We start from the raw sequence: 11,069 nt of genomic DNA, 5'->3' as shown, positions 1-11,069 counted from the left end.
TAGTTCCAAGAAGGGGCAATAGAAACCACAGATATGATCAAAACTGAAAAAATTCACAAGCCTGAAACAGTTTTGAGCGGGCCTGAAGAGGACTATAAAAATGTTATGTTAGTGGAGAAGGCGAGAGCGAATCAGAGTGACGAGGGATGCTTAGCAAGAACGATTATGGCATGTGCTGGTGTGGCCATGATATGGCGATCTAAAAATGTAGCAGCACAAGCTCTTCCAAACCAGAGCAACTGTGAAACTAAGAGAGGCATAATAAAGAGAATAACAGAGTTTGCATTTTTAAGGTTGTATTCTGTATCTATACATTCTATAAAACAAACCCGCACTAAGATTAATTAATGATAATTTATCTCAAAAAATAATCCATTAATATCATACTAAGCGATGCTTCCTAACACGATGCTAACCACAGAATTACATCCACTCAATACTTCTTACAGTTTCTTTGTTTATTCTTTGATGTCAAACACTCTTTGAGGTGGATTCTTTGTTTCTAATCCTGTAGGGTTGAGGAGGATAGGACACTCAAATCATGTGCTGTCCTATTGACGTGTTTTTTCTGTGGTGTCAATCACTCTTCATATGGTGTCAAATACTTCTAATGAAAATTCACATGGTTTTCCAATCCTATTGGACTGAGAAGGATGTGTTTTTCATATTTCAGTGAATCAATGAGACATTACTCTTTTTAAATGAGCAAGATGAATGTGTTGAATCTTTCTTTTCAGAAAAAAATGCTGCATCCACTTAGCTGTCTTAGCCCTTTCTACTGTTGTTAGATATGTTTGTAAGTTACCTTGAGGTTAAGACCATGTAAAACATGAAAAGCCGTTGTCAAAATGTTAGAAATGAGACATAACCTGCCATATGAACTTGTTGAAGAGATTTGTGCAGTCCCTAGTTTATCTCTACATTATCACCTAATTAGAGCAAAAATATAACTTTATTTTTAAAAGTAAAATCAAGGACATTACGTGAGCTGGCCTGAGAAATCATGGAGAAAAATGGACCCAGAAACACTGTCTTTAACAAAAAATAAATAACTGGACATGGCAACAAATTCTAAGTAGATGGTCCAGCAGATATATTCAGATCTTGACGAAATCAATGGTGACAAAACAAAAATGTATTCATGTATATGTTACCATGCATTATATGTGTCCCACTATTGTCGCCACTATTAAAGAGGCCACTCCAGATTGTTCTTTTTTAGGGCTAGTTCTTGCGGCATTTTACCGAAAGAAAGGTATATACATGTACCCTCTCTGTTGCGATAATATTTTTCAAGAAATCAAAATCCAACAACTAAGAACTAACTCACAAATTGATTTGTGAAAGAACACACAAATTCTTATGCTCTTTTCTTCTTCTTCCAGCAGCTCTTGAAACTAAGCTTCCAAACAGAGCAAGGGAAGCAGCCTGTCTTGGTTGGCTTCTTTGCCTTCTCTACTTTACCAGAAGGATTCAGGTGTTCTTCAGCACGAACAGTGCCGTTCCCCGTCTCGCTACCAGCATCGGTAGCGCCATCTTGCTCGTCGTCATACTGCTGCTTTTCCTGGAGAAGCTCAAGGAGCCTCTGTTTCTTGTCCGTCAGTGAAGGATTTGGTGTGTCCACAGATAACCGCGCTGCGAATGTTTGCATCTGGTGATCTGGGGTACTAATACTACCTCTTGAAGGAGTGAAGTCTTCAGGATCCAAAATAAATAGAGATGTTAAGCTATGAAAAAATTACTGCAATACCAAACAAAACAGGAAAAATGTCATGTTTTACCTCCCCTCACGCTTTGGAAATCATCTTCGCTATCAGAGTCTAACCACGGCCTTGCCTCGAAGAATGACTCATCTCTGCTTCCTCCTGGCATAATCAATCACCAGCGAATGGATCAGTGGCTGATGTTACAAAACTAGCACTGAAATTTATCTTGTGCAGTTTAATTTCCTTTGCCATTAATGCAATTGCTAAAGCAAAGGGCCATTTCAGTTGAAGCACACAAGCAGTGTTGTCTTGGTTTTCAGGGAAACTTGAGTTAGTGGCGACCAGAAGAAACTGCAGTTGCACAGTCAATAGGCAATAACAGCGAGCCATCAGATTTACGAAGAGAACGGCTTAACCTTTTTCCTATCTTCTGTCCCGTTTTTCGGACTTGTGGTCAGAAAAGGTGAAAGACATGAGCTTTATTCCTAATTCCTATTCAGAAGAAAACAGTGTATGCATGAACAGCTTTCCACAATATTTATTATAGAAAAAAGTGGTGATTGTGGAACTTCCTTTTGAGTATGCGATGCCTTACCTTGCCTTCCCTTTAGGGAGTATATTAGTTTGACGTTAGTATGTTGTGGATATCAGCCTGAAGTCTTGTTTCAGTATATAAAAGGGTATATAAGCAGACGTATTGACTCGAAATGGAAATTCGCTGCGACGAAAAGCAAAATTCATCTGCCCTGTCCTTTTAAGCAAATTATAAGTAGTACCTCACCGTCACCGACAAGAAAGTAGGTGGTGATGAGAAAAGAAAATACTGAACATGACAGAATTCGTGGGAAAGCCATAATCTCTGATACTGTTGAGTGAGACTCCGGCCCATCACATCACATTCAGAGGTATGTTGCCTAGCTACCACATGGTAGGTGCAACCGGCAGGTGCCTGGGACGAATAAGTCTGGGGGCGGGTAGTAGTAGTACTGAGGTGCATTGGTCCCTGATCATGCTAATGGAACGCCAGGCGAGACAAGAACCGACGGCGGTTATGATAGATTAATCCTCCACTAAACGCTGCCCCATGAAACCTCGCCCATCCCTTTGTGGTGGGATAACATAGTTAATTTCCTGGGGGCAAGCAATCAGTCGTCCCACTAAGATCTTTCGTATGATTCATATCGATCCAAGAGTTCACGGAAGGGAAAGAAGGGAAAATCTCAAGCACAGTTAATCAGACCACTACGGATTTTACTGATTGAATTGCTAGCATGTTATTAAAAGTAAAGAAAAGGCAAGAACAGGCAATGGTAACTGAAAACAAGAAAGCAGCAGTGCAGAAAACGTGACCGGCCAACGTACCGTTCTCTGTGCCATAGCGATCTGGGCTAGCGACGATCAACGCCCCGCCGCCGCCGCCGCCGCCCGCGCTCCCGATACCCGCCAGCACGGCGGCCGTGGAAGCAGCGGGCGTGTTGCTGCCGTCAGTCGCCGCCGCCGCCGCAGAGGCAGCCTTCTTCCTGATCCTGAACCGCATGTCGCCGCCGTCTCGTCCTCTGGCGGCGGTTTCCTAATGGCGCGCGCGAGACAGGTTCAGGATAAGCCGAAGTGAAGCAAGTAGATTGCTCCGAGCATTGGGAGACGACGGGGAAGAGATTGGGACAAAGGAGGAAGAAGGGGTCGGGGCCGGGGAAGTTGTGGGAGATTTGGCGCTGGGACGGACGCGTTGTCTTGTCCCGCGGCGCGTGCGAGGAGGAAGGGAAGGGTCGTGCCCGCCGTGTGTAGCGCGTGTGCGGGGCGATGGATGGATTGGCGGGAGTACTGGGCTGGACGTGGGGGCCGACGCCGATTTGGCAATGGATTATTGCCCTGGATTCGAACAGGATTGTGACAGCTGGGCGTCGTACACAGATACTGTATGTATATGGAAACATGGCATAATGACAGTACGATACTAACAACCAAATGCTAATCAATCCTTTTTAAAAGTTTTCCTCCTTTCTATCCACGCGGGGATAAATGCCTGCCAAGTATATTGTCGACGCGCGCTGGACTGGCTAATTAGCACTAGTACATGTGTGTACGATCGACTCGATGCTTGCGTGACGCCCCGTCCCGATCATTTGTGTGTGTGCGTTAGGTGATGCTCCCCACACACTTTGGTGTGCTTTTAGTTGGTTTTTTTTTTCTTATTCGAATGTATCCAAGTCCATTTGATTGTCTAGAATTATCATCATGCGCGGATCCATCATCAGTGATGGAGGAAGTGGCCATGACACGTCTATAACTGCCCCTGCACCAGCCTCGATTAAGAAAATGTCACAATCACGACATGCAACAGAGAAACAAGATGGATCAAACTATGGACAGCAGCCAACAAAACCTCATAGCTGTAATGAAAGCTTCACCACCGACATTCCAATACTTTTCTACTTACGATTTTCCTTTTCGCAAAAATGGAGACACGGTACATTACGATTGGAAAATACTTGTCTCCTCAAGATGGGTTTGAATGTGTATTTGAACAAAATAAACCTAGTCTAAGCTCAAATGGTGCCCAAATCAAATTAGTATGACTAGGCCTACAATTACAAATGTTGAGAATAGTCAAGATTGGGCCTAGCTATAGTATGCCCAATGGGCCACTTAGGGGGGTCTTTGGTTGGGTTGTGGCTTTCAAATAAGCATATGTGCGCTATGGCAGAGCTGTTGTCTTGGAAAGCTGCTCTGAGCAGTGAAACCGTTTGGCAAACTGGTTGTTAGCTATCAGTTGTTTGTGCTTAAAAATCTAGAATGTCCTTCGGATGTTGAGAGCTAGTTTATATGTTGCTTTACCTAATGTATCTGTATTTCATTGGATTTTGAGCTATTCTACATGTGCAACTCATCCTAAGACATGTCATACATGTTTCTCGAGTAATTGCTTTGCTTGCATACCTACATTACAAGTTCGTCATATAATACAGGCACACTACCCAAATATAGTAAGTGTTCTTACATTACAAGTTTGTCATATATTAGAGGCGTACTACCATACATGTTCTCGCATATCCGAGCTACTTGATATATCTCTCGGAATGGAGGTCGTTTATCCGGTGACATGTATTTTAGAAAACATGACTTCCATTTCCTTCAAGTTAGGAGATCCCAAGGGCACCACTTTGTATGCATAGGGTAATTCTGAAAAAATAGCATAATAAATTAGTACATCAGAATATTTATATTGAATGTAGTAATTTTGTATAACTTACAAACATTCTCACCTTAAGATGAATCTCTCACCAAGCATCATTGGCTTCAATAGTTCCCCGAACTTCATCCCACCCAAGAGTCGTCGCGACAATTTTCAACTCCATGAATTGGGTATACTATGTATTCAACATGTCCCATTTGTTCTTGAATTGCTTCTTTATGAGTTTTCCTCTGTGGTAGCAAAGAAATTTTTTCCTCTATGGTAGCAAAGAATTTTTCTTCAAGATGCTTGTAACCTTTTTATATTAAAACATGCAAGTGGTGTATTGTCCTTTTGAACTTCTTCCTTGCATATCTCACAAAACACCTTAGTGTGATATACATCCCAATTTGCCTTCTCCATATATTGCCATTACAACACTATTGTTATACATGCAAAAAATGGAAGTACAAGCACACATCCCTAAATTATGCACAACATGTCCAACCAATGTTTATCAAACAAGCTACAATCTAGCACACACATACATTTTAAATTAAATATGTACACCCATACAAATAATACATGTACAATTCCTAAATCACACAAGCTAAATCACACAAGCACACACATACACTGATTATTTACAACCGAGAGTTTTCGGTTGTATTGCTTATGCACATGTTGATAATGAAAAGTTAGAGGCTAGGGTTGTTAAGTGTGTATTTCTTGGTTATGGTTCAGGTGTTAAAGCATGTAAGTTATGGAATCTTGAAATTAAAAGGGTTTTGATGAACAGGAATGGTGTTAAATCAGAGTAGTGTGTATGTGGAGCACGTAGACGAGTAGGTTAATGAAATTGTTGAAAATGATAATTTCGATGTTCAACGTTCACCACTTATTTTTTGCAGCAAAAAAAAAAACCTATTGTTGTAGATAGACCGTGTCGGAACAAAAAGGTTCACACCCTCGGTTAATTGAAGAGTGTAATATTATTAATTATATGCTTTGAGTTGTGTTTAACTGGTGGAGAATGATTCCGAACCTGTTGCATATACTAAAACGGTTGCATCTATTGACCAAGAGAAGTGGATTTCTTCTATGTAAGAGGAAATGCAATCGTTTGAGAACAATGGCACTGAGAACAATGACGCTTTCCTAAACAAATGGAGGATGTCCGTGGTAAGTGGATCTATAAGAGCGAGAAAGGTTTGTCTCCTAATGAGTCTCTAAGGTTTATTGCGAGGCTAGTAGCAGAAGCTTTTAACGGGATTCCATGTACTGATCACAATGATGTATTATCTTCGGTTGTGAAGCATATTTTCATCCATGCATTTTTTGATATTATGGCTATGCATGATCTTGATCCTGAACAGTTAGATGCGAACTTATCAAAGGAAGTACGTAATTAAGCTACTCCAAATCCGGTTCGTCCAAAGCTTTCTTAAGAGCCTGCTACAGTGAACAGTTTTTCCAGTCGACGGTCCTTGCATTCCTTTCGAGCCATATTGTACTGATGCCCGCCACCGCAATTGCCAGTGCATACCACTGCAGCCAGTACCTGCATTCCGTCGCACTCCAGCCAATAGAGAACGGTGTGACGCATGGGCAACAAACCGCGCAGGACAATGTCTGACCCTCGTTCTAAGTGTCTACTTCCCGATGCCTGCTAATCTTAAAAGCAACATTTCTTCTTTGTACATGAGGCAATATGTAACTCAGCTGTGTTTGCATGTAGAGTAGCTAACTTGCTTGCAGAACTCTTTCTATTTCTTGTTTGGGTAGGGGAGAAAGCTTGTGAGCGAAGCATATGTGAAGAACCGTCGTGATAAATGAAAAAGATACTAGCACATTTGGAGACAGACGCTGAAGCTGGTGGTTCATACATTTTATATGCTAGTGCAGCTAGTTCATATTAAATATGCAACTTGATACTAGAGACTGGTCGCAACATAAGGTTGTTGAAAACCTTTACCTCAAATCTACCATAGCTACACAGGGTACATAGGGTTGCATTGTCAGCTTATCTATAACCTTTATAGCCAATTTCTATAATATTAGATAGTTATAAAGATGTATTGTTTTACTAATTTATGGCCTACGCCTACGAGCACACACTACATAGATGGCTCTTAATCTAGAACTTAACCCCCGCCCCCCTAGCTCCATATATGGTTCTGAAAAGTTGAAGCTGCTTCAGTTTTTTTTATGCTCCAGCTTTTGGTACAAATACGTGGAGTTGGTTCTGTGGAACAGGAAAACACGGAGAGGATGTTTATTTACGTCTCACTACCACCGGTAAGTGACCAAAACGTTACGGACGTCTTAGCTTTCTCCCCCTCCTCTCCCAGTCATGTTTTCCAACGCCCACTCTTTCCCGATTTGCCAATGCTCCCGGACGTAATGGATAACACCCCCTTTTGTTTTCCCACGCAGCCTCACCCAGGACCAAATTGGTTCAGACGGCCACAACAAGCTTCTGGTGGCAGCGGTAGCAGTTACAACTCAATTTGCGCGGCAGCAAGAACGAATCTGACAATTTTGACTCCAGTGGAAGGTATGTTGACTCGTTCGCCAGCGGCCTCGATTTGGTGGCGGCAGGCGTGAATCGCGTTGCGGTGAAGTCAAATCGGGGAAGAGTCTGGGCGTTGGGAAACATGCCCGAGAGAGGAGGGGAGAAAGATAAGAAGTGTGTAACGGTTTTGTCACTTATCGGTGGCTTCGGCGGAACCAACTCCACATATTTGTACCCTCCACAGATCAAAAAAAAGTTGAAGCAGCTCCAACATTTCAGAACCACGAAGCTGAGGGGGATACCGAAGCACTCCTCATTGTGCTTGCTCTGTGTTTTTTTTCTTTTTTGAAATTACTTGCTCTGCGTCTTGGTAGAGCCCATCAACTCACACCGAGGCAAAGGATAAACACACGGTTGTTACGCTTCTTCCATAAGCGCCATCAAGAGCAGATGATGGCCGAGCTGATTCTGGTGGCGGTGTGTTTATTTGCCCATTGAGTGATCTCCCACCACCAGGACTCGAGAATGATCTCATTGCAAGCAGTCTGGCCGTGATCGCGAAGCGCTAAAACACAACACACCACGCATTCGTGACGAAGGAACAATGGGCAAGCATGTGCATGGCAGTTGGGAAGTAAGCTCAACTGGTTGGGGAGTGGATGTACAAACTCAGCACCTGAGTTTAAATTCTCACGGACGTGAATTTAGGTTTCTATTTATACTTCAGACCCAGGCTGGTCCTGGTACTCATGCAAATTATCTTGAGGACTATGCTTTAATCCTAATCAAGATTAAACATCTTAACACTCATGCCAAATGGTTGTGTGCATCTCTGGTTGGTGCAGTGGCCGGGAGGTGAAATTCTCCCCATTTTTAATTGTTCGTCCTGTCGGATCTTCGGTGTGACGGGCGGCGAGGATGACCATTTGTGTGGGGGCTCGGCCTGGATAAAGGCGTCCGTCATAGGGTTTCTCACGCGCCAAGATGAAGACCTTCTAGATGTCGGTCCTCCTTCATCTAGCCGGAGTGATGAGTTTTGGAAGGCTCCGCCGGTGAATGGAACAGTTCATCTTTTGCCAGAAGTTTGCGGGATCGGGTAATATTCGGTCGCGGGCACCCATGCTTTTATTTCGACCGTTTGGTTCGGGAGCGGCGCGAAGCTCTGTTTTGTGTTGACATCAAGTGACTTTTTTGGTCAATGGTGAAGTCAGAAGAAGAGAATATCATGAAGACCGGATTGGAGGACTAGATAAGGAAGGTTCAAGTCTTCATGATGTTGAGGGGATTGCATGGTGTTCCGGCTTTTACAGCAGTGGTATGATAGTGGGGCGACAGCACAGGTGAAGTTTAGAGTCCTACCTTTCAGGATGAAAATCCAAGGTCTGGCCTTATGAAAGGGCTAGGCAATCCACTTATACATCTCAAACAGTTTTAAACGATATTCTACGCAATCCGGGGTGTATCCGTGAGGCCATTTGTAATAGTAATTTGCTTTGATAAAGTGGTGAATTCTCCACAAAAAAACTACTAGTACTACTTAAGCTGCTGCTCTCCCTTATCGGCTGCATTCGTGTCCGCCTCCCAGCTCTCCAGGTAGATGATTTGTTCCTGTCGCATGGGCAACAAACCGCACAGAACAAAATCTGACCCTCGTCCTAAGTGTCTACTTTCCGATGCCTCATAATCATAATGCTAGCATGTCTTCTTTGTACATGTGAACAGTATGTAATTCAACTGTTGCATGCAGCTAACTTGCTAGAAGAACTCTTTCTATTTCTTTCTTGCTTGGGCAGGGGGGAAAGCTTGTGAGCGAAGCATATATGAAGAACCGTCGCAAAGGAAAAAAAGATAGAACATTTGGAGACAGGCGCTGAAGCTGGTAGTTCATACATTTTATATGCTACAGGTCAGGTGCAGCTAGTTCATACAGTATTAAATATGCGGTGTGATACTAGAGACTGCATTTCCGCAGTGCATATGGTTGTTGAAAACCTTTATCTCAAATAACACATGCGCAGTGTGATACCTGGAGTTGATTCGGGAAGGCGGGGATTTTGACCCGCGGACGACGTCCTGAAGCCGGACTCCTCTCTTCATCACTACTTAACTTCGCCGGCTCGCGCGGCGAGATCGTCAATCCGCCATGGCGCCCCTTCATCGCCACCCAGGGTCTTCTCGATCCCTATTCCGATAAGCGGCGATCCAACGCAATGCGCAAGACACCACATCGGCATCGGCTGCGGAAGCTCCGCACTCCCGCAAGTTTGTATACTCTCCATTCTCCAACGCATCTTCTGTTATCATGCCAAAATCGATCTCATTGCGCCCTGGCTAGTTCTTCAATTCCAGAATTCCTCCTCCATCCTCTACCAGTTTCAAACATCCATAATCTTACCGGCGAGCCGGCAGCATCTATATACCACTTGGCCACTTGGGTTTCCCGGTGTGCTGCAAATTTGCCGTGTTACCTACCGGGAGGAACTAAGAGCGGTTCAGCTTGGGAATCCTAAATACTGGAGGCACAACTAGGCTAGTAGTCTACGGGGATCCCCGTGCTGTATTTTCTGAAGAAAAGAATAGGGTTTCCTTTATGACCGGACTGAATATTTCGTCGTCTGTACATCACAACATTATCTTTCCTTGTTCAAGCATCTCCGGTTCGTGAGAATTCATGGTCCTCTCTCGCAAAATCTGAGTTGCATGAACAAAACCTGAGACATACTTACGAGCACCCCTTTTTGCAGATAATCGATCAAAGGCACCATCAGCTGGAACAAATGGCGCAACGTCCCAGACTCCCAGCAAGCTGATCTTTCAAAAGGTGCCCATGATATGAGACAAGAACTTGATTTTGATAATATCCCAGAGGTAGGTGTTGCTGGCAGCGAAGTATTCTAGTTTCAAGTAATATTTTTTTCACAACTGCTAGCACAGGAATACATGATAATGCATCGGCTCGGCGTACGTGGGTCTTCACTGATGAATCAACTATATAGGCTGATTTTTTTAAAAAAAGAATGAACAGACTAGCTTGCACTTTGCTAATTTCTCAACGTGATGGCATGTAAACTGTAACCGTGCATGTTTTCATGAGAAATCAGCTATCGCTTTGCACAGTAAGCACGCCATAACAGTTTACATATACTTGGCTCTATTGGTGCACTGTCTTCAAACATTGGACTGTCTTCATCATTCATTAACAAGCCATACATGTGATTTGGTCATTTATTGGAGTCAGATAATAGTCACGGTCTGACTGTTGAACTTGTCAACCTTGTTCTGCAGGACATCTTACATCGTATACATTCCCTCTTGCCAGTGCAAGACGAAATGTTATTCCAGCCTCATACTCAACGACCATACACTTCGGTTGACTAACATAAAATATGACGAAAGAAAACCCTATGTAATTAAGAAAGTTGACAAAATTCTTATAAACCATCATGGCAATGGGGTGAAGGTGGAGACACTTAAACTTGATCTTCTCCATTGCAGCAATATGAAAGCCTCCTACCTGGACAGCTGGCTCCAAATGAATATTAAGTCTGGGATTAAAGAACTTGACTTGGAGATGCCTTTTGACATGAAGAAAAATTACAGCTTCCCGTGTTCGGTTTTGTATGATGGGGCAGCTGCAAGTTCAGTACAGTCTCTTCGCCTCTGGGGTTGTGCTTTT

At 43.2% G+C, this 11,069-nt stretch overlaps 1 protein-coding gene across 1 annotated transcript; it reads right to left on the bottom strand.

Annotated features, from left to right (window-relative positions):
* Positions 1–1,117: 1,117 nt before the first annotated feature.
* Positions 1,118–3,371, bottom strand: LOC127334337 (uncharacterized). The gene is made up of 3 exons (XM_051360768.2): positions 3,069–3,371; positions 1,782–1,865; positions 1,118–1,695 (listed from the first exon to the last, which is right to left on the bottom strand). The coding sequence occupies exons 1-3, from the start codon at positions 3,241–3,243 to the stop codon at positions 1,361–1,363; spliced, it is 594 nt and encodes a 197-aa protein (XP_051216728.1). The 5' UTR covers positions 3,244–3,371; the 3' UTR covers positions 1,118–1,360.
* Between the last annotated feature and the right edge of the window lie 7,698 nt (positions 3,372–11,069).

Source organism: Lolium perenne, chromosome 2 (assembly GCF_019359855.2).
Source record: "Lolium perenne isolate Kyuss_39 chromosome 2, Kyuss_2.0, whole genome shotgun sequence".
Taxonomy (NCBI): Eukaryota; Viridiplantae; Streptophyta; class Magnoliopsida; order Poales; family Poaceae; genus Lolium; species Lolium perenne.
Note: the sequence above shows the minus strand (reverse complement) of the source record. Positions and strands in the feature narration are given on the sequence as shown.

Coding starts and splice junctions, on each gene's coding strand:
- LOC127334337 (XM_051360768.2), bottom strand. CDS start 3,243: ATGCGGTTCAGGATCAGGAAGAAGGCTGCCTCTGCGGCGGCGGCGGCG. Junction 1,866..3,068: donor TCGCTATGGCACAGAGAACG/GTACGTTGGCCG, acceptor TGATTATGCCAG/GAGGAAGCAGAGATGAGTCA. Junction 1,696..1,781: donor TTTCCAAAGCGTGAGGGGAG/GTAAAACATGAC, acceptor TGGATCCTGAAG/ACTTCACTCCTTCAAGAGGT.